General features: G+C 44.5%; 3 protein-coding genes across 6 annotated transcripts in view; 1 reads left to right on the top strand and 2 right to left on the bottom strand.

The window, feature by feature from the left end:
• Positions 1 to 1,410: 1,410 nt before the first annotated feature.
• Positions 1,411 to 16,015, top strand: kif2a (kinesin family member 2a). 4 transcript variants are annotated; one of them, XM_056591892.1, is made up of 22 exons: positions 1,411 to 1,619; positions 5,112 to 5,206; positions 5,641 to 5,763; positions 6,775 to 6,829; positions 6,936 to 7,058; positions 7,484 to 7,528; positions 8,751 to 8,851; positions 9,203 to 9,298; positions 9,482 to 9,536; positions 9,634 to 9,796; positions 9,975 to 10,065; positions 10,265 to 10,328; positions 10,437 to 10,528; positions 10,643 to 10,785; positions 11,111 to 11,315; positions 11,933 to 12,043; positions 12,177 to 12,244; positions 12,647 to 12,775; positions 14,262 to 14,409; positions 15,364 to 15,465; positions 15,578 to 15,713; positions 15,834 to 16,015. In XM_056591892.1, exons 1-22 carry the CDS (start codon positions 1,559 to 1,561, stop codon positions 15,917 to 15,919), a joined length of 2,292 nt encoding a protein of 763 aa, XP_056447867.1. In that variant the 5' UTR covers positions 1,411 to 1,558; the 3' UTR covers positions 15,920 to 16,015. The 4 variants fall into 4 exon arrangements, with proteins under 4 accessions (XP_056447867.1, XP_056447868.1, XP_056447869.1 ...); XM_056591893.1 differs by lacking the exon at positions 7,484 to 7,528; XM_056591894.1 differs by lacking the exon at positions 12,647 to 12,775.
• A 711-nt stretch (positions 16,016 to 16,726) lies between these two features.
• On the bottom strand, positions 16,727 to 20,982 carry dimt1l (DIM1 dimethyladenosine transferase 1-like (S. cerevisiae)). The gene is made up of 12 exons (XM_056591896.1): positions 20,899 to 20,982; positions 20,623 to 20,696; positions 20,456 to 20,542; positions 20,200 to 20,261; positions 19,958 to 20,051; positions 19,822 to 19,871; positions 19,609 to 19,732; positions 19,381 to 19,473; positions 19,199 to 19,263; positions 19,022 to 19,085; positions 18,599 to 18,705; positions 16,727 to 17,774 (listed from the first exon to the last, which is right to left on the bottom strand). The coding sequence occupies exons 1-12, from the start codon at positions 20,954 to 20,956 to the stop codon at positions 17,732 to 17,734; spliced, it is 921 nt and encodes a 306-aa protein (XP_056447871.1). The 5' UTR covers positions 20,957 to 20,982; the 3' UTR covers positions 16,727 to 17,731.
• A 108-nt stretch (positions 20,983 to 21,090) lies between these two features.
• Positions 21,091 to 23,412, bottom strand: part of cenph (centromere protein H) — a 3,627-nt gene continuing 1,305 nt past the window's right edge. Inside the window, exons 5-10 of the mRNA XM_056591897.1 lie at positions 22,881 to 22,949; positions 22,710 to 22,766; positions 22,425 to 22,488; positions 21,972 to 22,023; positions 21,385 to 21,545; positions 21,091 to 21,287 (exon numbers count right to left, since the gene is read on the bottom strand). Coding sequence (XP_056447872.1) covers positions 21,195 to 21,287; positions 21,385 to 21,545; positions 21,972 to 22,023; positions 22,425 to 22,488; positions 22,710 to 22,766; positions 22,881 to 22,949 — 496 coding nt within the window. The 3' untranslated portion in view covers positions 21,091 to 21,194. The remainder of the gene's footprint in view (positions 21,288 to 21,384; positions 21,546 to 21,971; positions 22,024 to 22,424; positions 22,489 to 22,709; positions 22,767 to 22,880; positions 22,950 to 23,412) is intronic.

Genomic DNA, 23,412 nt, shown 5'->3' with positions numbered 1-23,412 from the left:
TTCGAGAACAACCTAGTAGGTTCTGGAAAGAAAACAAAATCCAAATTTTGTCTCCTTGGCCTGATGGGATATGCCTTTGGACATGCATCTTCAACACCAGATGCATGTGTAGAAGAATATACTAATTCCTGTAGCAGTTAATATAATTGAACCTTCAGCCTGTCCTCATCCCTGACCCGGCCAGACCTGTCTCTAACCCCACTGTTCTTCAGGAGTTGATCAAACAGTTCATATGGTTTCAACTTCGTCCTTTTAAACAGGAAGCCTTAACAAGTTGTCACATCCTGCCGGCTGCCTGTTTGACCTAGCGGGGGAGTAGGGGATAAGCCATTTCAAATAACGGCAACCCAATAGGAAATACAGGGCCTGCACCTTCATGTGTTTGTATTGTATGACCAACAGGTAATGACTGGAAGGCCTCAGATGGACCTGCCCTTGTTATTAGCTTTCTTTTAACATTTACATTCTAGAGCATTTAGCAGACGCTTTTATCCAAAGTTATGGTTTAGGGTTAGTTTAGGGTTAGGTGTCTGGCTCAGGGTCTCCTAAACACTCTGGAGCGGCGGATCGAACTAGCATCTGATTTGATCCTCCTCGCCCATGAGGACCATAAGTTAATATGGTATGGTAAATATATTGACATTGTGCATATCTCTATAACGTGTTGGGTTTAAGTAGCTCAATCAACTAACACTTTATTCACTGTCTATTTTGATTATAATTATTCCCTGTCCTGCATGTTGTGAACCTAACATGTAAAAACTCTAAAGAGAGTATACAAGGAGGAGGATGAACATAACTAATGATTACATTAATTATATATATCATTTTATATATGGTTGTCATAAAAAAAAAAAAAACTATTGTAATTAACCACAATGTAAAAGTCCAAGACAGGACTTCTATTTGTCCATGCATTTTGTAAATGCTAATTTAATAAAACGTATTAGGCTCTGATTTGAGAATTTAAGTTCAATAAAACTCTTAACTTAGGTCTTGCACCTGTTAAGCATCATCAGATGTATATTTCTTCCCCCACACGGGACAAAAAATTTCTTCCGGTTGCTGTGCGCATTGCAAAAAATATTCCTGTTTGTATCATCACCAACATCATGATGATAACACTCAACTCTCCACAAGAGATGTGTGCATGACACCACCGTCCTAGAACTAGATCCTGCAAAGTTCAAGACTGATTCTCCCAGTTACAAAAGTGCCATACATCATGAATATATCAAACTCGCCGAATGTGTAATATCATAACTAAAAGAGAATACTAAACAAGAAATCGCCAAAGACTGCATTGCTTGTTTTAAAGAATAACCATACTTCTTTATTATTTTAAAGAATAACCATACTATCATCAATGTACATTTTTGCCTTTTATTTTGAAAACGTCCTCACGGAAGTAGTCCGTGGCTGCTCGCTCGACGTCGGTTGGTTCCCGCTGCTCGCTGCATCTTCCTCCCTCAAAGACGGCGAGCAGCGATTGCTTGGGTCTATTTCGAATACAGAAACAATTTGGACCTTTTTTAATTCAACATTTAAGTGATGCATCATGGCGTCTTGTTTTGGGAAAATTGTCGTGGGAACTTATGTGGAGATAAAGCGCAGTGATGGTAAGTTCCGTGCTGTTTATTCCCTTGCCCTCGGTGTGTATGTGTGTGTGTTTGTGTGTGAAAGTTGTGTGACTATCTTTGTTGCTGTGCCGGAGGAAGACAGCAACCGTTGTCGTTGACTGCAGTGCATCATGTAGAGGCTAGCGTTAGCTGCCCGTTAGCATTAACCGCTAGGGATGTCAGGGAGGACTGACTTACTAGTACTAACTACTTGATTACGGTCAATTCATTGGGATCACCCCTCGCTTCGTTGGCGATGCCTCCAGTTTTTTTCATTTAAGATGTAGGACACACAGTCGAGACAAAAGGCATTGATCGAAGCCATCATAATATTGACGCGTTAGCCTATTAGCTAGCATTAGATGTGCAGTCTTCGGTTTGCGGTAAGCCTACCCAAAGCTATTAGGGCTGATGGAGGTTAGCTCACTCGTACCCAACTGATCTATCGTGCTCACCGAGACAACATACCCTGATGGATGCTTCACCGGTGTTAGCTAGGATACAAACTCATTTGTCCATGATCCATGTCATTCATACATTGGACCTGGTTGAACCGTGTTCCACGGTCCAATAGATAGACCGGCTGAGTCAGAATCCAAAGTGTAATCCTTTCGTTTAGCTAAGGTTTAGTGAACTAAAGAGCAGGGCCTTGTGGTTGTTTAACATGTATGTCTTGGGCAGATATTTAAAGAGGTCTTTAGAAGTGGTGAAAGAAAGTCTGGGGTACTTCCGCTCCTTGGACCAGATACTTTGTAAATGTGTTTCTTGTGTCTCTGATGGAATCATGTGGTTTGCTAAATCAATAGATGAAAACCGAAGTGGCCCCGGGATGAAATGAACCGAGGATGATGTCTGTGTGTAAAAATGAGCGCATAAAAGGTTGATATTTGATCAACTCGCCCATACCGAAAAAGGCAACACCCTGCTGTGTTTGAGTCAACATAACCAAAGCAAATTAGCTTTGTCGTTTGTTTCTGTTGATTACATTCAACTGAAACATGCTCATTATTTTTCGAGGGGACGGGTTGGCGCTCTTTTAAAGTTAATGGTTGAACAAGCTGTCAAAAGTAAACATGAAAAGGTTCTACTCGTCTAGTCTCTGGCTAGCTGGTGACGTGCCCTGAGTAGGGATTGCCCTAGCGATGGGGGGTAGGATGGGCTCTGGTGAAGGCAAGCCAGAGTCAATCTATTAAGCACCAGCACGCCACCCCATCTGTTCCAGCTCCCTTGATTCTGCCAAGACTTTTTCTCAATCTTTTTTGCCTTTTTCATCCCATGATATGCGCATCATTCTATGCATAGGCATAGACTCTTCTTATGTTGTTATCTCCCCCTGTTTTAGTCAGAGAGGTTCTGACAAAGTGCCTTTGTTAGTCAATGGGTACTTGGCAGTCTCTCTCTCGATCTCTCCTCTGCAGACTCTCCTCCGCTTGTGTCTCCTCAGACATAGGAGGTGACCACCAGGTTAGCAGGGGGTCACTAACATCAAGGCTTGATCTGGCCTGCTTGATCAAAATCCCAGCATTACACAAGAGAGAATTTGAAGATTCTGTTGATCCCCATGGAAAGAAGTATTCTTTAGCTCAACCCTACTGGGCTGCTGGGGCGTATTTAACAGTGAGAAAACTTTAGGTCTCAAGGCTTGGAGCCAAAGAGTGGGGCTCCATGTGCACCGAAAAGACATCTGGATACTTGGGTAATGTTGTGCTCACGCTACAACAGGTTATACTGGCCACCCTGCCTTCTGAAACGGTGGTGTTTTACATCCAATGAAACTCATGGATGGGCTGGTTGACTGACTGACTCATCAAGGTTGTGTTGATCACAAATAATCACAGATAATAATCACTGACACTAAACGTGCCACTGAAATCTGTAACCTGGTTTAAGATGATGGGGAGAAATGTGATGCATATTGGAATTATACATGGAGGGATCTGAGAAAATGTATTCTATTTTATTAGCTGCTTTTTTTATTCTATATTATATATCCACCTACTAAATGTAAACACTTTTTATTAGATCTAGGTTAGATTGGACAGTAAAGTCAATGTGTGTCAAATGTGCAGCATACCAGTTGGTCACAATGTAAAATTACCCTTTTCACATGGAAGTAAACTACACTATACTATACTTAACTGAATGCTCTGTACTGTCATACAGATGTACAATGTTGTCACTGGGAAATAACATAATGCCAGGGTATTTGGTGTTTTTATTTTTGGCGATGTGTGGGTTATTGCCTGGCTGTCTCTTCCAAAATGCCGCAGTCCCTTTCACACCTCACTCTGCTCCAGCTTTCATTTCTTAAAAGTTGTGCTGTGGTGTGTCAGCAACTACAGGTCTGCTGCTTGCCAGAGTAGCCCCCTAATCTACCGTATCACGAATGCACTGTTGTAATTTATAATCTGCATTTAATTATATATTTTTGTAATGGATTAAAATGTATTACCTCTATTGCTAAAGGTCGGAGCTGCTTACATTGGTTATTTGCGTTGACTTGTTATTTCATTTAAACTGCCATGTTCAACCTAATTATGTCCTGTTAATAAGGCCTGGTATGTTCTCACCATAAACAGACAGTTGCAGCCACTGGCAGTTATAATAAATAAAGACTATTTCTGTATTTTTAGACCAATTATTCTACAGTGCAGTTGATTTCACATTAGATTAGCCCTAATCCAGTGGTTTAATATACCCCAGGCTTTCTGTGTTCACTCAGTTCCTCTGGTCTGCTTGCATGTAGCGCTATTGTAAACGGTGTTCCAAACGGAGAACAGTAAAAGCATCAAAGCTCATTTCCCCTCTCCTCTCTCTGAATAATGGATACGGGAACACCCCATTTCCCTAGTCCGTGTTGGTGTTTTACAACCTGTGGTTTAGTCAGATGGACGAGAATCGATGCTTTGCCCCTGGCAGCTGGCATTATGATGGGCGAGACAAGAAGTCTAGCTACAGCTGCTGCGCTGGCCTCTTGTATCGGACGTTCTCTCTGATGGGCCATTACCAAACCTTAAGGGTGAGAGCCTGCTCCATCAAGGCCAGCCCTTTTATTGTATTGCTTTCATCTGAAACCTCAGGAACTCAAAGCTGAACATGACAGCACTCCCCTTGGCCCTTTTGACGGCATCATTCTATATGACACTCAAAACATCAAAAGAGCGTTGGTTAGGCTGAGCCACAGAGCTCACCTTTGTCCCATATTGTACTGTCATTGGCTCAGATTGAAGCCGAACGAGATGCAATGACGCTACAATTTGTCAACAAAACAGTGTCGGTCGGCTTTCATTTTCTATTGAGAAAACCCCAATTGGTACCCAAAAATCTGAATCATTATCAAGTAAGTAACAGTTGAGCACATACATTTAATGCATAATATTATATAACTTTTCATTGACAAGCTGCCTTTTAGAATCTCTACAGTGGTCCACCAGCACGTCTGTTACCTAAACACACTGATCTAAAAACGGCTCCACTCTGCTCCATCAACAGGGCGAATACACCAGGCCATGGTGACCTCCCTGAACGAGGACAACGAGAGCGTCACCGTGGAGTGGATAGAAAATGGCGACACAAAAGGGAAAGAGGTACTACACCGTTGGCCGTCGTGAGCCACGGCAAGGGGGGCGGCGGCCTCTGTACGCTCACTCCCGTTGATGAATAATGTATCTGACGACATCCAAGAGCTGTGCAGATCACAGGCACTGTCAGTTCTACAACACCAAGGGCCATGTTCTGCACTCGCACATTAACCAGAGTCGGGCTGATTGTGGGTAAAGTCTGATGGCTATGCCTTTTGAACCGGTGACAATTATTGAGTTTGGCTGGCACATTGTGGACCGCTGAGCTGATCGTTTGACTGCAAATGCTGCCGTCTGCCCTGTCCTGTCCCAAGCTGATCCCATCATTAGTTTCCATTTCTGAAGGCGGGATCACACTGATGTTGAACTCCAGATGTTAATGCAGTGCTTTAACAAGAAAATGATGTAATTCAGATTTTAACCCCGCTTCTGTTTGGCAGATCGACTTGGAGAGTATATTTGCACTAAATGCAGATTTGGCTCCGGAGGAGGAGATGGCACCGAGCCCAGATACGCCACCTCCTCCCACACCTTCGTCCGTCAAAATCAACAAAATCGCAAAGGTGGGACCATGGCATCTGAATGAAAAGAGGACAGCCCGGGGAGAATGGCATGAATCAATTCCTGGTCATATTCCCATAACTCGACTTCATACAACCTATATATTATTCTGATACTCTGATTACTCTGGTTGTTCATTTTACTGAATTCCATTGATTTGCTATTTTTTATCTGTTGTTTTTTTGATGTGCGTCTTTGTTGTCAGTACACAGGACATCATTGTAAAACAGTTGACAGCCTTAACTGAGCTCTCTGCATGAATAACTTTTCTATCCATCTATATATGAATATGCCCTATGGCTTTACTGTAGAAACATTACAGCCACCCTAATTATATAAACATCTAGGTTGGTGTCCAACTGATATATCACGTGAATCTTGATCACTATACGCATCTTTATATAATTCTATAACTTTGTTTGGATAGGCTCATGCGTATTTCTTGGGTTTTTCATTTTGAATCAAGAAATTGCAGATGGAGAGCAAGTTAAGTGTGGATAGCGGCTAGTCTTTGTCATTCTCTGGTACTTCAGTGGCTCCACTGGAAACCTTATATGGGCATTAGTTCCCCCACAAGGTCCCAGGCTGACCTACTAAGTGCATACAGGTCGCGTGGGGCGTTGTTTGTCTACACCTCTGGGAGACTCGCCATGCAATGATTTGGGTCGAATTATACATCTGTTACCTTGGTGATTATATCCTGTATTAAGGGTACCATGCCATCCAAAATGCTGCCTGAGCATCACAGTTAATAGCCCTGTTGAACCGAGGAGGTCCCTCTAATCTGCTGTAATCCAGCCTGCATGTGGCTACGGTTCTATTTATGGTTCTACTACATGGAACTCGGGCACGATGGAAGTCAAATGTCATTGACGGTTGCTGGACAATCAGCACACATTTGGCACACTGTTAGGAAAAATAGAAAATAAGTGTGTGCGAAACGGGCTAATGTGCTGAATATGGTTTACCTCATTATTGTTCAGTATTTAATGACCATATGCCCTTTCTTTCAGAATCGGCGGACGATCGCGCCTTCCAAGATTGAAGCTCCATCCAGGGATAACCGAGGTGGGAGAACGGTTGAAATGTGTACAGGTTTCACCTCAAAGCAGGATATGACCCTGTAGTTCACATGATCTAAAAGCTTCTCTCTCCCCGCCGTGTCGCGGTCCAGTGGTGACGACCAGGGCCCGGGCAGCACAGCCTCCGCAGCCAGAGCCAGCCCCGGCCCCACCCCCCCCAGCCCAGCAGCCTGCCCAGCCTACCCCAGCTCAGACCGCCCAGCAGCTTCAGAATGGTAACACACACACACACACACACACACACACACACACACACACACACACACACACACACACACACACACACACACACACACACACACACACACACACACACACACACACACACACACCCTCATGCTCTCTTCATTTCATTGTCTCTGGCCCACAGAACCTCAATGTTTCTCTACCTGAGCACAAGAAGTGGGTGAATACACCCACTAACACATATAGTTAGTTTGCAAACCAATGCTGTCATGCATTTAAGATATATGAATATGCATTCGATAAAGCCCAATCCGGAATATGGCGAGTGCCATCGGGCATTTGCACTACCTTTTTAACCTTGTTTATATTTATTTTGTGTATTTTATTACAATGTTATTCTAGGAAAGGTAACCAACCTGATTGTAATGTGTTGTTAACTGCATGTTTATCACAGAGTCCTCACCTCGCCCTCTAACCAGAAAGGAGTTTGGACAGCTTTGTATGTATCAACTGCCTCTAATCTCACCCTAAACGCGTCGTGGTGATTCCAATTGAGCTTCAGTTAGAATGGCGATAAGATAACGTCAAGTATAGTGCTTCCAAAATGTCTGCTGGATGTATTTTTTATTTTTTTTATAGGCTGTGGTGAAGTAGCACACGCTCAATCCATCCAGCAGACAGGCTTTCTGGGAATTAGGAGGGGAAAGAAAAAAAACAGGGTTTCAGCCGCAGCTGTCGGGCTGCGTGTCTGGTACTCTTCTTAATTCTGCTGAATCACAACAGGCCTAAGCGGGCACACAGAGGGAGACCTGTGCCACTGCATTGATCCTTTTTTTAAACACCGTCAATCACTATCATCTCCCTCTACCCCTCTGCACAACCTTAGCCCCCTCCCCAACATCACCCCCCCCCCCCCCCCCCCCTGCCTTCGCTCAAACATTGCTGAGCAACCCTCTCCTCTCCCGCTGCTTTGTGGCCTAGTGAAGCCACTCGCCCCCTCCTCGGGCCGGGTCAGAGCTGGTTATTAATCCCTGTGGCGGTCAGGTCCTCTGGGCCTGGAGCCAGTGATTGGGCTCCAGCAGTGGGGGCCTGGAGAAGGGGGCCCGTAGCAGGGCGGCAGGTTTGGAGCGGGTGGGGGGGGGGGGGGGGTCCTTTTCCTTAACAACCCCTCCAGAGAATCACAAACAAGAATGATGTTTTTCTTACCACCTGCACCTTCTTTCTTTGGGTAACCTTGGTGCTGTGGACGCTTCTGAGCTCCGATTCTATGGGCCGTCTGTGAACTTGAGATTGGTGGATCGACGGGTGTTATTCTGGTGGATTGGAATCAATTCAATGGGTGCCTTTTTTCTTTTCTTTTTAGAAATAATTTTGTGATTCCGAATGATTCAGCAAATGAATTGATTCCACAAAAGTGGGGAAAGAATCCAGTCCATAAGACGCTGTTGGGGAGGGAGAGATATTCAAAGTGGCTGGCAGCACTGGAGTCAGTACGTGCCAGGCCAGCTCCTCACTCTGTTGTTACAGCTGCAATCAAAGACGGAGGTCAAAGCCTTCCCACAGCCTCGGCTCAAACAAGACAAGAGTTTTACAATGCTGTAATCGTTTGCCAGGGATCAATGCAAACATGGAAGGATGCTAGAGCAGGTCTTCAAAAAAAGACTGAAGGCGTGGCGACGGAGAAGACCCAAGTTAACTATTTGTTCCATTCCGGATGGCAGCGAGGCGGAAATCGAACTGCGTGAAGGAGGTGGAGAAGCTGCAGGAGAAGAGGGAGCGACGGCGGATCCAGCAGCAGGAGCTCAGGGAGAAGAGGGCACAGGTACGGGGCCTTCAGGGCGTGAAACCGGGTCTTTCCGGCAGGCCGCTGGGCCATCACATTTAGTCTGTGCCCCCCACTGATACACCCAGAATAAGTGTTTTTCGATATCATTGTATCATGTATTTGTCGACATAATGTTTTACTAGTGTCATGTCATGTCATTATCAGCGCTCCAAATATTCGATTTTGTATAGAATGTAAATTGCGATGGAGACGATCACGATGGCAAACTGCTGGTGAAACACAAACAAGCTATTGTTCCATTGTTTGATATTGCTACAGAGTGCAGCAGCACTCACAGATCCTCTCTTCCTCCCGTCTCCGGCTCCTCTCTTGGGCTTACTCTCTCAGGAGGTGGATACTACCATCCCCAACTATGAGATCATGTACATGATTAGAGATTTCAGAGCCAGCCTGGATTACCGGCCTCTGACCACCGCAGATCTGGTGAGTGGAGCCCTGTTTCCATAGATTCACCTTCCTGTTGGCGGTGGTGTTCTTGTTGTAAAGGCGTGTGTGTGTGTGTGTGTGTGTGTGTGTGTGTGTGTGATACAAGTTATAAGACACACAATAAATAAATAATGGTTGTTCTTTACATCCAACAAATAATTAATCTTTGTCGTTTTCCAGATTGAAGAGCACAGAATATGTGTTTGTGTGAGGAAACGTCCGCTCAACAAGAAGGGTACGGCCGGATATCACCCCTTACTCTGATACTAAAGGCTCTGTTGGCCTCCAATAGCATCTGTGTCTTTGCCATTGACTCTACCGCTGCCTTGCAGAGTTGACCATGAAGGACCTGGACGTGATCACCATTCCCAGTAAAGACGTTGTGATGGTGCACGAACCCAAGCAGAAGGTGGACCTCACCCGCTTCCTGGAGAACCAAACGTTCCGCTTCGACTACACCTTTGATGACAGCACCACCAACGAGATGGTCTACAGGTCGGTTCAGCTTGACGGCTGCCATGTTTCTGAATGTGTTCCGATTTCTTAATGGCACCGAGCAATGCAGGAATCGGTTGCTGCGGCTATCTCAGCAGAGACCGTCCTCATATTCCTCTGGTGTAGTTGTTTGAATCTACAGTTGGATGAAGTGAGTGAGCTCTGACACGCCTCCTAGGTTCACCGCCCGGCCGCTGGTCGAGACCATCTTTGAGAGGGGCATGGCCACTTGCTTTGCCTATGGACAGACGGGAAGTGGAAAAACACATGTGAGTTGCATGTTTGGAGTTGCTAATTTCTGGATCAATATACCATGCTATTAAAATAATGATGCATTGAGGCTATATCATCCCGTCGATTCATCAGCTAAAAAAATGAGTTTGTGTATGTTATCAATCCCTACAGAATATAGATTTTTTGGTTTATGTTGGGATCATTGTGTTCATGTTGTGTTTTTTGATATTTTAGACTATGGGAGGCGATTTCTCTGGAAAGAACCAGGATTGTGCAAAGGGAGTTTATGCATTAGCTGGTATGTGATTCAAATGATTCATTTCCAATTGATTATCTTTTCGGTTTTTGTCACTTCAATCCAAATCTAACTTCTGGATCTATCTGTCCCTATTTGTGTGACCTGCAGCACGGGACGTGTTTGTCATGTTGAAGAAACCCAACCACAAAAAGCTAGATCTACAAGTGTACGCAACCTTCTTTGAAATCTACAGCGGCAAGGTACACAATCGGCACCCAACCTTTACGGGTTCTTTTACTCTGGAAAGGACATGAAACGGAACGCCCATTAAGTCATCCAATAACAAACAGTGGCCACCATCGTTTGTGTTGCAGGTATTCGACCTGCTGAACCATAAGACCAAGCTGAGGGTCCTGGAGGACGGGAAACAGCAGGTCCAAGTGGTCGGCCTTCAGGAGAAGGACGTCAAATGCACAGAAGACGTCCTCAAACTGATAGAGATCGGCAACAGCTGCAGGTACGCCGGCCATCCTCCTTCTCCGTCTGTCCAGGGCTGATTATGGTTCCACGTCGACGCAACGCAAGGGGGGGTTTCCGGACCCTCCTTGCGTCCACAGCAAGGGCCTTCTAACCTTGCGTTGAGGCGACGCAGCGGCAGGGGCTGTGATTGGTCCACTCACTAAAACCCGACGCAGAACCAAAACAGGTTCACGACTGCGTTGAAGCGTCTGCTTGGTCGTTGCGTTGCGTCGACCGTGGAACCGTAATCAGCCCTTTACCCGGCCAACCCTAACCGCCACGCCTCACCGCCCTAACCTCGACTCTCTCCCTCCCGGCTCCAGAACGTCGGGGCAGACGTCGGCCAACGCCCACTCGTCGCGTAGCCACGCCGTCTTCCAGATCATCCTGCGACGGAAGGGCAAGATGCACGGCAAGTTCTCCCTCATCGACCTGGCGGGGAACGAGCGCGGCGCCGACACGTCCAGCGCCGACCGGCAGACGCGCCTGGAGGGCGCCGAGATCAACAAGAGCCTGCTGGCGCTCAAGGTACGCAAGGGGGGGGCGCCGCCTGAGGCTGCAGGCGCACTGACGCCTCAGGTCGATTTATTACGCCGCTTTGTTGAATGCTCCATTCTGATTGGTCAATGAGGGCCTTCAGTATGTTACAATCAGACCACTGCGTAGGACGCTAATTTTCAACCGTAGAATCGAAGGGAGCTTTTTTTTTTGTTCTTTTTTTGGTTCTATTTTTTGTCACATTATCAATTTCTTTAATAAGTAGTCCATTATTAAAGAGGATAAATTATTATTATTGTCCCTCACATTTTTTCGTTTGTGACGTGTAGGGGTTTGTTCGGACTTTTTGTCGTTGGTCGTACCCTTGAGGAAGTTCATCCCCTGGATGGTATGATGCTGACCGCTGTCTCTCTCTCTCTCTCTCTCTCTCTCTCTCTCTCTCTCTCTCTCTCTCTCTCTCTCTCTCTCTCTCTCTCTCTCTCTCTCTCTCTCTCTCTCTCTCTCTCTCTCTCTCTCTCTCTCTCTCTCTCTCTCTCTCTCTCTCTCTCTCTCTCTCTCTCTCTCTCTCTCTCTCTCTCTCTCTCTCTCTCTCTCTCTCTCTCTCTCTCTCTCTCTTTTCCCCCCCCCCCCCCTTGTCCGTCCATCAGGAATGCATCAGGGCGCTGGGCCTCAACAAGCCCCACACCCCGTTCAGAGCCAGTAAACTCACACAGGTCCTCAGAGACTCCTTCATCGGGGAGAACTCGCGCACATGCATGGTCAGTGCAACCGTCCACATGTTGCTCATCTACGTAGACGTTATTGAGTACTCTTCATTTGAGTCCTTTCAATTTGAGAGACTTGAGCCTCTTTCAGTATGAAGTGTCCTGAATGGTCTCCTTTTGTGCATAGATTGCAACCATCTCTCCCGGTATGACTTCCTGTGAGAATACGCTAAACACACTACGCTACGCCAACAGGTAAGAATTTGGAGTATAGCGATTCGAAATGACTTGATGGTTCCAACTGTGTCTGCATTTCAAGTTATACACCGTATACTCAAAGATGGCGAAAGCCATAAGGTCTATGCATAGACGTGTTGACCAGTTGGTTGTCATTATGTATAGACTCGAAGGCCAGCGAGTTCAACGGGTGACATGTCAAATGAAGTTTCCTCTTGTCAGTAGTTGATTTCTGACTGTCGTATCCCTTCTCTTTCTCCCCTGCTCTCTTTTTCCCGGTGTGTGTGTGTGTGTGTGTGTGTGTGTGTGTGTGTGTGTGTGTGTGTGTGTGTGTGTGTGTGTGTGTGTGTGTGTGTGTGTGTGTGTGTGTGTGTGTGTGTGTGTGTGTGTGCTCCTGGTGTGCTTGCTGCCTCGGTGCAGAGTCAAGGAGTTCGGGATTAGCCCCTCAGACATCCCCTTCTCCCAGCAGGGCGGCCAGGGCAGTCGCCCTGACCACTCGCCCACCAATACCTTTGACTATGATGACTTTGTCGCCACCTCCCCTAGCAGGTTAAGCATTCCCCCTATCATCCTAAATAAGACACACAGCATGCACCCCCCCATCCCCACCACCCATTGCTCTGGGTCCTGGCTGCTACAGACACCTCCTTCATCTGCTTCTGTGTTGGCTTTCCCTCTTCTTCCATCCACCTGCACATCGACTCCCCACCCTGTGTTGACCTGCATTCCACCTTCATCCTTGGCTTTCTGCGGGCGCCTTGGGGTGGTTGTCTCTCCTTGTGGGGTAGTCACAGTCTGGCTGTGGGAGGGGCTTCTCTACGTGTCACCATCGGCAATGAGGCCGCAGTGTACCAGGAACAGCCATGACGGTGAACTAAAGGCTTAGTTATGCTTCCATGTCGACGCAACGCACGGGGGTGTACGGACCCATTACGTCCTTGCGTCCACCACAAGGGCCTGACGTGCGCTTCCCAAAAATTGTAACCTCGGGTCGAGGCGACTCAGCTGCAAGGGCTGTGATTTGTCTGCTCACTAAAGCTCGACGCAGAACAAAAACGGGTTCACGTCTGCGTGGTCATTGCGTCAACGTGGAACCATAACTGAGCCTTCAGATTCCCTACTACTTTGAAAGGAAAGTCACTGCGGTCAGCTAATCAACCTTCCAGGTGACGTCACTAATCCGCATAAGCAAGGTATTGGTGTTGCTAATGCAGTCGAAGTAGCATGGTGCAGAATGAGCTTTTTGTTTAACGGACTCCCCGTGGATAAGCTCTCTCAGCCAGGGCTCGTTCATAAGCGCCGCACAAGGCAGGTCTGGAACAGGGGGGCTGGTACCAGTTCAGACCAGTCCGGCCTCATTAAGTAACAATGCAATCCACTAAGGTGTCAGTCTCAAAGGTGATATATTGTGAGTGTGATTAGCCGTTACAAGTAGTTCTGAAAATCTGTGTGTGATGTCATCTAGATGTCACTAGATGTGTGCTGGATAGATCAGGCGTGCCCGCCTACCCCGTGGACTGTAGCAAACGTTGCTCCTCCATCCGTTATACATCTAGGTGGACACGCCCACTTGGGATGTCGGAAGAGGCAGATTCTCCAAACGGCTCGTAACGGCTAGGCACACTCACACCCGGTGGTATAATATATCACCTTTTTAATTAAAAACGCAATCCAGTTTGGTGTCAGTCTTAAGCACTTTACGCGGGAATCCCTGGCGGGCGGCAGAGATGATATATCCACGGGTCTCCCTTGATCCCCGCCGCCCTCGGAGCGATCCCTCCCTAAAGGGAGTGAGACGGATGTGGTTCGGGCGTTGAGGACCCTTGTAACATACATGGCCCCTGCATCTGCACTGTCTCATTGCTATCATAAGACATCCATTGCATATGTGATGTTTTTTTCTTTACATTTATTATTTAATGTGGTCACAACACTCATTCCAACCCCCATCTCCCCCCCCCCCAAACTTGGTGCCAGCCTTTTTTTTAATGAGAGGTGTGTTAAACATGTGTCCTCGGGTGGTTTTGATTGGCAGGGTGAAGGAGCTCACTGTGGACGCTAACCAGGTGATGGAGGGGGTCCGACCCAACATCCATGTGGTCAACCAGATGGAGCTGCTGGACGAGGACTGGCTGAGCAGCTCGCCCCAGAGGGACGACCTCAAACTGCTCTGTGAGCAGAACGTAAGTACCCTGGTGTCTGACTGGAGCCCGTCCCATGAGGTGGGGAGAATTGGGCAAATGTGGGCTTGCCTCTCGTCGGTGATACGGTGTGTCCCGCACGAGTTGCAAAGTGGGAAATCGCCCCGGCTTTCTCGCTGCATTTCACAGAGGCACGCCCCCTTTTTGGTCGGATCCACTCGGGATTCTGAGAGTATACCGAGTTCAGTGAGGCTGATCGTACGGCGTACGACTCGACAAACAAAAATGGCTGTGTCCGTAAAGAGATGTATTTACTTTTTATTTGAACCATGTCATTTTAATGTTGATTTTGAAATGCTGTAATAAACGTATGCATTGCACGGTCTTGCTGTGAGTACGATACAATGTAAAATTGTGTTTGTTTTCGAGCTGGTTTGTTAGAGAGGCTAATGTAGCTAACAATAACTGACTAGCCAATGAATCACAAAGACAAACGGGAACGCTATAAGTGCTACAAGCCAGGAAATTACGTCACCAGAGCAACTCGTGCGGCTGGTGTACGAGGCATCTCAAACACACCATAAGCTTACTTACTTATTTAACAGGAAGCGGTTCAAAACAGTAGTTGTCTGGGAAAATGGACTATTCATTGAACTACGTCCACAGTGAAATAAAGACTTGACTACGGTTGAAAGGAAAGCCTGAATAATGCAGGGTTTCCATTAGTGTTGTGTCATATTGGTTCAGAGGTGTAATTACTTTGAGCCAAATATTTGATCAGTCACGGTGGACAACACTGTTCCCATAGTTGCAGCAAAAGGCAACTGTATGACTTAGTAACAACTAAGCCTCTAGCCCTGGGGCCTGTGGAAAAACTACTATGATTCCCATAATCTATGATACAACTAATCTCACATCTGCAAAACGTTTTTTTTTTTTTTCTGGCTGTGCTCTTGCATGTGTGGAGATAATTGAGATTGCCCTGTGTGGTCTTAGGGGGAGGAGATGTCCCCTCAGCTGTACACCTTCCACGAGGCCGTGTCCCAGATGGGGGAGATGGAGGAGCAGGTCCTGGAAGACCACCGGGCTGTTTTCCAGGTACAGCCACAGAGAACACTGATTCACCATATCTAAATGGATGGATGTTTCGGCAATATATCGTCCTACATTCAACCGCTTTGTTCATTGTGTGTGTGTGTGTGTGTGTCAGGAGTCCATCCGGTGGCTTGAGGATGAGAAGGTGCTGCTGGAGATGACAGAGGAGGTGGACTATGACGTGGACACCTATGCCACCCAACTGGAGCAGATCCTAGACCAGAAGATAGACATTCTCACCGAACTCCGAGGTAATAACGGTGCCAACGACTAAACGCATTATCACACTGTTCTTGCCCAAAGCTACTGGGCAGCTCAACAACAAAACAAAGATTAAAACCAATCTCTCCCACTTTTTCTCTCTCTCTCAGACAAAGTGAAGTCATTCCGCTCAGCACTCCAGGACGAAGAGCAAGCCAGTAAGCAGATAAATCCCAAAAGGCCACGTGCTGTGTAGACATGGTGGCTGAAGAGATCTACGGGCTGCACAGACATGTAACCACTAGATGTTTGGCACAGCCGCCTTCCAATGCCTCAGGACATGGGACTTGTCTGGTGTAATGATGGAACTTTTCTTTTTTTAATTATTTTACAGTTGATTTTTTTTATCTTGCATGGCGGTTTGGTTTAGACTATACCACGTCCTGTTTTCCTTCATACATATTTGTACCTCCTTTTTGAAACCTGTTTCAAGAGTTAAGTTAGGTCTCCTTTTAAGTTTACAGCACATTTTCGAAGGGTTTTCCTTTTTAACTCCGACTGCCATGTGTTGAGATGTGCACTCTTGGTGAAACTACTCAACGCTTCCATCCATCACCAACCGATTGGCACTGTAGAGTAAAGCCACCTAGGGCATGGACTAGAAGCTCTCCTTAATCCCCCCCCCCAGTTATAAACCCGTTTGGAAGTAGACTTGAATCAAGTTTTGCTGATCCTTCGTAACTTCCTTCCATGCACCTCTTATTGTCTTAAACGTCGACAGTAGACTTCCTACCTGTAGTTGCTTCTGCTTTGTGTGCCATGACGTGTTTGTGGCCGCCCTCTCATTGAGATGCTACTGTACAAAGGTTTCCATCCCCCTCATTTAACACTTTGTTATAATAGTGATAGAAGAAAAACAGCTACAATGTATAGTGATTACCACTGATCTACTGTGGAAGATGTTGCTCTGGATGAAGAAATAAAAAGTGACCCATTTCATTTGCTGCACTTGAATGATTGGACGTAACATGCCATTTATTGTCATTAAAGGTTGCATCAGTGATTCTGATTGAAACAAAGTATCACATTCATCCGCTTTTTCCTCAGGATCCGCTAGCTGCCCGTCCCATAAGCAGGCTGTCTAAAAACCGCGTCTCTCTAGGTGGCCTAGGCTCAGAGATCGCTCACAAAAACACCTCAAAATAAACAGTGTTCCAACCAATCACAGACAAGGGGTGGGTGCTGTTTCGCGCTCGTGCACGCGAAGTGGTAGCTACAAATTCCTGTTGCATTTTCATGCATGTTCATGATAATTTTCAAAACACGGGAGGGAGGGGCTAGCTGGCTCTGTTCGTTTGGAATCTCGCAACGGAAGTCAGGGCAACCAGAATCGCTGATACAACCTTTAAGTTAATTTCACAGACAGGTTATTGAAGAGAGCATGATGGAGATCATAGTATTAATGTGAGGTTGACAGCACCATCTACAGGGACAGTGCATTTTCCGTGAGAAAGTTGCAGTTCCACAATATCTTCTGAATTAAGATGTCCAAACTGAAGTAGTTGACTTAGTAACTTAAATCATCCCAGTTACTTTCCAAGCCACGTCTTTAACAGCTCAACACTATAGCACGTAATCTCAATATGAGCACATTTACAGGAAAGCTTCACCACCAGAAAACGTGAATCATTTAAATGCCTCCCAACAGCATAAAATTCCAGAAGCATGGACAGTTTAACACAGTGCTCTCCATTTAGCTTCCACCAGAATACAATGTCTGTTTAAATGCTTCCCATAACTGCATAGTCCATATCAAAGTTCCAGCTTTGGCTGATACAAACCACAATACATTTGATCAACTAAATGGTAGTTTCCCACTGACATTCTTTTAATATTTAAGTTTTTGTTCCCCCAGCACCGTTCAAAGAGATGAGTGAAGGGGAGTGGGACAGGGATGGAAGATTATCTTCACACGCCTTATCCAGCCAGGCTTCTCCCACACCAAATCCTCTGGTGAAGAGCCCCCAGCTCTCTGGTGAAGGGATCCGAGGCGACGCGTCTACGCCATTTAGGAGAAGTGTATGCCAGCTTTGTTGAATGCGTGAAGCAACCTGTGTAGGATGACATGTCCTCAGATTAAACACCAAGTATTAACCTATTAAAGAATAGTGTAGGGGACAATAAGAAAACGAGTGAATTTCTCTTGAGTAGATTTGATTTTTTTTTATAGCGTCTTATTTTTTTTAATCAATGGCAACTGTGAATCAACGTCACTAAGGTGCATTATAATCCTTGATGTAAAAGCAGTCAACGTTAACTATATTCCCACAAAATTGCAATTAAATCGCCTCAAGTATTGATTCAGAGAATGTATTTATTTATTTTCTGTTAACGGTAAACTAACAGGATAAGAAAATAAACTTCACATTGCCAAGCCAACACTGAAAAAACCCTTACAAGGCCTTAGCAATCAATGCTCAAGTGCCCAGCCTTGCAAAGTGCGCACTTGCGGTCTGCATCTCTCACACACACACACACACACACACACACACACACACACACACACACACACACACACACACACACACACACACACACACACACACACACACACACACACACACACACACACACACACACACACACACACTTTTGAATGGACTCATTGTAAAAATAGTGTTCCTAGTTTTGTAATGTATTAAGGGATTAGGACCATATTGTGTCCGTCATCATTCATTCAGATTTTACGCAAATATTTAGCTGGGTCTGAATTTTACAGAGTGCTCCGGTATTGAGGCGGGTGACAGCCAGGCCTGAAACCACGAGAGCTCGTTTTATCAGTTGAAGTTGGCATCAACTTTGCTCCCATCGACAAAATAAAGGTGACGACGAAAGCTTCCAGCTTACGGGGTGGAACCCTGCTCTTAAGACTTACACCATGAAGTCATCAATGTCCATGGTCCTGGCTCTCTTATCGCTGAACTCCACCTCCTCCAGGACGCTCTCCACCTTCTTGGTAATGCTGAAGTCCGCTGGGATTTCCTGGCAGCACACACAAACATTATAAATAACTGCCCGCGCCTATAGAAATGAACCAGTGTGCACGTGACTCAAAACACTTTGCTTGTTAAGTGGTGTGAGGAAATGCATGTTTTTTTCTGGAAATACATTCTATGTAAACAAATTCAATTGATACTGATATATGCAGGATAACAAGCAGTGTTTTACTGTTATAGAACAGACCATGGATTGAAGATGAAGGGGGGGAAAAAGAGCAGAGGACATGCGTTTGCCTTCCCATTTAACCGGTGATGTTTTCAGAATGAGATGGTGACCTAGCTGAAGATAGTTTACTTACTATGCTGTGTACAGAACAGTGAATTCTGTAGTTCTTCTCCAGAAGTTGTTCAACTGAATTACTCCTGTGGAATAAAATGTGAATGTTATGTATTTTTCTCTATGTTTACCTCCACAGAAACAGTACTCATGGATAGATGAGTGAACGTAAACCAACCCCACACACACAAACACTTACTTGAATGAGGAATTCAGTGTTTTGTTTTTCCTCACAAATGCAATTCTGACCAGACCGTCCCATTCCTGTTGAAATAATTATGAAACATAAAACATATATATATATATATATGACAGACTACAAACTAAAAAACTCAGAGGCACTATCAGAGTTGTAACTTTGTGTTAAAGTGTGTAACTCACCTGAAAGTTAACTGGAGGAGGTGGGTTCTTTGGTTCTATTCTGACCACACTGGACTCCACTTTAGGAGGAGGGCGGAAGTTATTTTTCCCCACCTGAATGCATAGAGGGGAGCGTCCATCTGAGTACTCACTACAATCTAACCTCATCTACACAGAGATGATAACATTCTAAATGCAGAAAGCTGTACGAGACGTGAGCTTGTGGATTTGCTTGGCTGTGAGTCTGACCTTCATCAGATGGTCAACACGAGCCAGTAGCTGGGTGTTGATGGACAGCCTGCAGTACAGCTTATCACCAGGCTGGGCGACTAAACGCATGGCAAACTCCCTCTGGAACATCAACACTGCACACCTGAACGGTGGGGAGGATTTAGCGTCCACAGAGTGAGATTTGTGGTAAGGGGTACATTGACTTCATTCTCCTCTTGGGAGTCTACTTACCGGAAGAAAGGCCTATGTAGCAGAAGCTTGAAAACAAATGGTGAAGAAATCTGCAAAATAAACATTTGCTTAGGTTGTCGTACATGTAAACATGTTTGTTTTGGATATTTTCAATTTTAGGCAGATTTGTTCATACCTGGTATGGTAAATTGGCGACGCAAATGTCAAAGAAAGGCAGGTCTGTTTTCAGCACGTCACCTACTAATATTTGAAGTTTGGATTGCAGGGGTCTGTAGAAATAAGTACAAATAATGACCATCATAATGCGACACACCAGCCAAATTGAACAAGAATGAGTTATCATATACTGTTTGGAAACAATTAGGAATAAACTCTTCTTTTCAGACAAATTGTTCCATGTCATATTCCTTTACTCACGTGCATTGCACTCTTTTCTGGAGTTCAGCCACCAATCTGAGGTCCAACTCACAGGCTACAACCTGCAGCAATGATAGACGATATTTACTCTGATTTTGTTGATGCAATTCCTCATCGGCCATACAGGGTGCGTGCAACATTGCTTATGTCAAGATGCATAAACCATAAAGAAACAATAAGTTTTGTTAATAACTTCCATATCCCAGCGTTATTTCAGATTATGTTAACGTTACCTTTTTGGCTAACCGACACTCACCTTCTTGCCTTTCTCCAAAAGTTTGACTGTCATGTTTCCAGTACCTGGTCCCACCTCCAGAACAATATCCGTAGGTCTGATGGCAGCCTGAAATACCACAGTACGTTTGTTTTTCATAAGGTTTTGGAATTGGTCGAGATCCATTTAACGTCAGAAGGTGAGCCTACCTTATCGATGATTCCGTTGACCACCAAGGGATTCTTCAATATGTGCTGGCCGATGCCAGTGTTGAACATAATACCTGTGTGGTTCATAATAGCACGTTTGTTTAACTCACACCAACATGATGAAAAAACAAAGGAAAGAGGATTTAATGAAGCGGGTTTGAGTGACAGTTAGTAGATACATATAGATTATCAGTTGATCTATGATGCATATCTAGGAGCTAGTAAGCTAAGCGCAACAACAGGACTTTGGTAACGTTATATGAGATGTAAACGCACCTTGGTTCTTTATTTCTTGGTGCTGCCGGCTTTTCTTTTCCGCCTTAACCTTCGGCATATTGATGGATTTGTGGGTTTGCGAAAATAAGCAGAAAACTATTCCAAAATATAGGAATACACAGACACGTGCAAACCCCAAAGTTCTTCACCGACGTTACAGGATATGGACGCTATCAGTCTCATGTCCCTACATCGCCCCCTGCCGGAAACATGACGAGGACACCTACAGTTTCTTTCTATAATTTTATTCCAGTATTTACAGTGACAATTCATAAATATGCAAATAACCTTTTTCTTCAGTCTGTTATGGGAAGATCTTCTAGGGTCATGCCAATATCTTTGAGTTTGGGGTCATCCAACCAATTGATTTTGCAGGCTAAAATAATTCCCTGTAAAAGGTAATGCAAATGCTTGTTACATTTTTACTTTCAATTGAGCCTCATATTAAATATCTTTATATGCAAGTATATATATCTATAAATGTACCCGCAAGACGTTCTGAGTCAAAACTGTCATGGTCTTGTACTTCTCAATGTTGGACTGGCCTTTCTGCTGGGCAGCTTTGTATTTCTCAAACTCCGGGTGCTCGTACTTTTTCTTCAAAAGCTCCATCTCTTTCATCTGATCACGTGTGAGCTGCTTCAGCTCTACAGAGGAACACAACTGTTGCTCAAAGGATTCCTGAATGAGACTGACTCCCCACTGACAATAATCAAAGTTCCGAGATTCACATGGTAGATTCTAACAGCACAATGAAAGATGGGATAAATAGGATGTAGAGAAAATGTTTGGAAAATATTAAATAGTTAGTCAACATGATTACCAAATAAGATTGTGGAAACCACCCATTTTTCAGTGTCATTCAGATTTTGAGGAGAAGTGCATCTTTCATTTTGATAATTTAAAAGCTACAATATAAAGAACATACATTTTCTGTGTTTAAAAAAAGGACAGTGGGCCAGGGATCTATAACTAGTACAATGGGTTACAATGAACTGTTGTTTAAATGAAAAAGCAAGATTTCTCTATTTATGGGCGAACAGCCAACAGAGAAAGATAGACTATACAAGTACCGAGTCGCTTCTTCCTTATGTCTGTGATTTGATCCCCCATATCTCTAGATTCCTGTTAACAAACAGTGACAGTGTGGTGAGTTTTAATTAGACTATTTAAAAAAAGGAATACACCATAGAAAACGTATAGTTCAGCATAACTCGACATGCATAGCAACGGTTATATTCTCCTCCATATTTCATGGATACATGTAGTGTGGATTCGGATTTGAAGTATACTTAGATCCAGGGTTCACGCTAGACTTTTTCTTGGGCGGACAAATGTCTGACAGTATTCCAGAATATCGGACATTTGGAATATCTTCCGGACGTTATTCAGCAATAATTAAATAATCACCAAAACTCCACATTTAAACGACAAACGACACAAACTAAGTTGCTTCAATAAATGCCATTTATTAAATTAGACTAGGTAAAAAAACATAACATCCATTCTTGGCAAAAATTTCTTACCTGCTGAAGATCTTTTATTTGTGAACAAAGGGCCATGCAGCGATCGTTTACTGCTTTTATCGATCTGTACGAAAGAGGCGTGTTGTTCAAGTTAATTCAACACTGTGATATTACTGATACAAGGCTCCTGTCATGTGAAATGTGTAGAGATTAAGAAAAAAGTAAGTAAAAATGTATAATATATTATAACAGCGGACATCAACGATTATACTTTTACTGTGCTACTTATAGGAAAACAACAAAATATATTTTATATTGACTATTTATTAGGTTGGCTAAGCTTACTCAGATTCTGGATTGTTTTGCTGAAGTTTTTCGGCGATGGCATGCCCCATTTGCATTCTGCAGGACACAAGCGAAGAAGATAAGACCCCCACAGAATGTTTGAATAACACGTTATCGGATAAATAATATATATACTTTTACAATAAGTATGCATTTTACTGTACCCGTTACCTGTGCAAAGCGAGTGTCTTGATAAAATGCTCCGTTTTTGTCTCTTCTAACGCAGTGACATTATCAGCCCTGTATATATAATTAAATAGAAAACAGATTTCATCAGATGTGTAACAAACCAGCTTTAAAGGATAATAGTATAAGCAACGTAGTGGCTAAGACATGCCCATCTCATGCGTCACACCTTGACCTTAGAAACTGTAAAGGTTCAATGGGCATTAAAGGAGCTATATTTAAAAGGGTCGATTTCAATCGACACTTGAAACAATCTCCATAAAACTTTTCTAGCAGGGTTGTCAGAACAAGAAATGGGTTATTTTGGAAAGAAATCCCATTGGTACCGGACACGACCGTGTATTGCTAGTTAACTATTAACTATGCCTCCAAGATAGAGCAAAAAGCAGTGGGAATATCTTTGATGACAAGGTTTGAGGGACTGAGTTTTCATATTTACATTTACATTTAGGGCGTTTAGCAGACGCTTTTATCCAAAGCGACTTACAATAACTACATTTGTCATAAGAAGTGCATC

This window comes from Gadus chalcogrammus, chromosome 6, assembly GCF_026213295.1.
Source record: "Gadus chalcogrammus isolate NIFS_2021 chromosome 6, NIFS_Gcha_1.0, whole genome shotgun sequence".
NCBI classification, from domain to species: Eukaryota; Metazoa; Chordata; class Actinopteri; order Gadiformes; family Gadidae; genus Gadus; species Gadus chalcogrammus.
Note: the sequence above shows the minus strand (reverse complement) of the source record. Positions and strands in the feature narration are given on the sequence as shown.

Excerpts from the sequence above, each read along its gene's own strand:
- kif2a (XM_056591892.1), top strand. The coding sequence starts at position 1,559 with ATGGCGTCTTGTTTTGGGAAAATTGTCGTGGGAACTTATGTGGAGATA. Across the intron at positions 9,797-9,974 it reads ACCAACGAGATGGTCTACAG|GTTCACCGCCCGGCCGCTGG; the intron begins GTCGGTTCAGCT and ends CACGCCTCCTAG. Across the intron at positions 10,529-10,642 it reads TTGAAATCTACAGCGGCAAG|GTATTCGACCTGCTGAACCA; the intron begins GTACACAATCGG and ends TTTGTGTTGCAG.
- dimt1l (XM_056591896.1), bottom strand. The coding sequence starts at position 20,956 with ATGCCGAAGGTTAAGGCGGAAAAGAAAAGCCGGCAGCACCAAGAAATA. Across the intron at positions 19,264-19,380 it reads CTCCTCCAGTTAACTTTCAG|GAATGGGACGGTCTGGTCAG; the intron begins GTGAGTTACACA and ends TTATTTCAACAG. Across the intron at positions 18,706-19,021 it reads ACTGTTCTGTACACAGCATA|GAAATCCCAGCGGACTTCAG; the intron begins GTAAGTAAACTA and ends GTGTGCTGCCAG.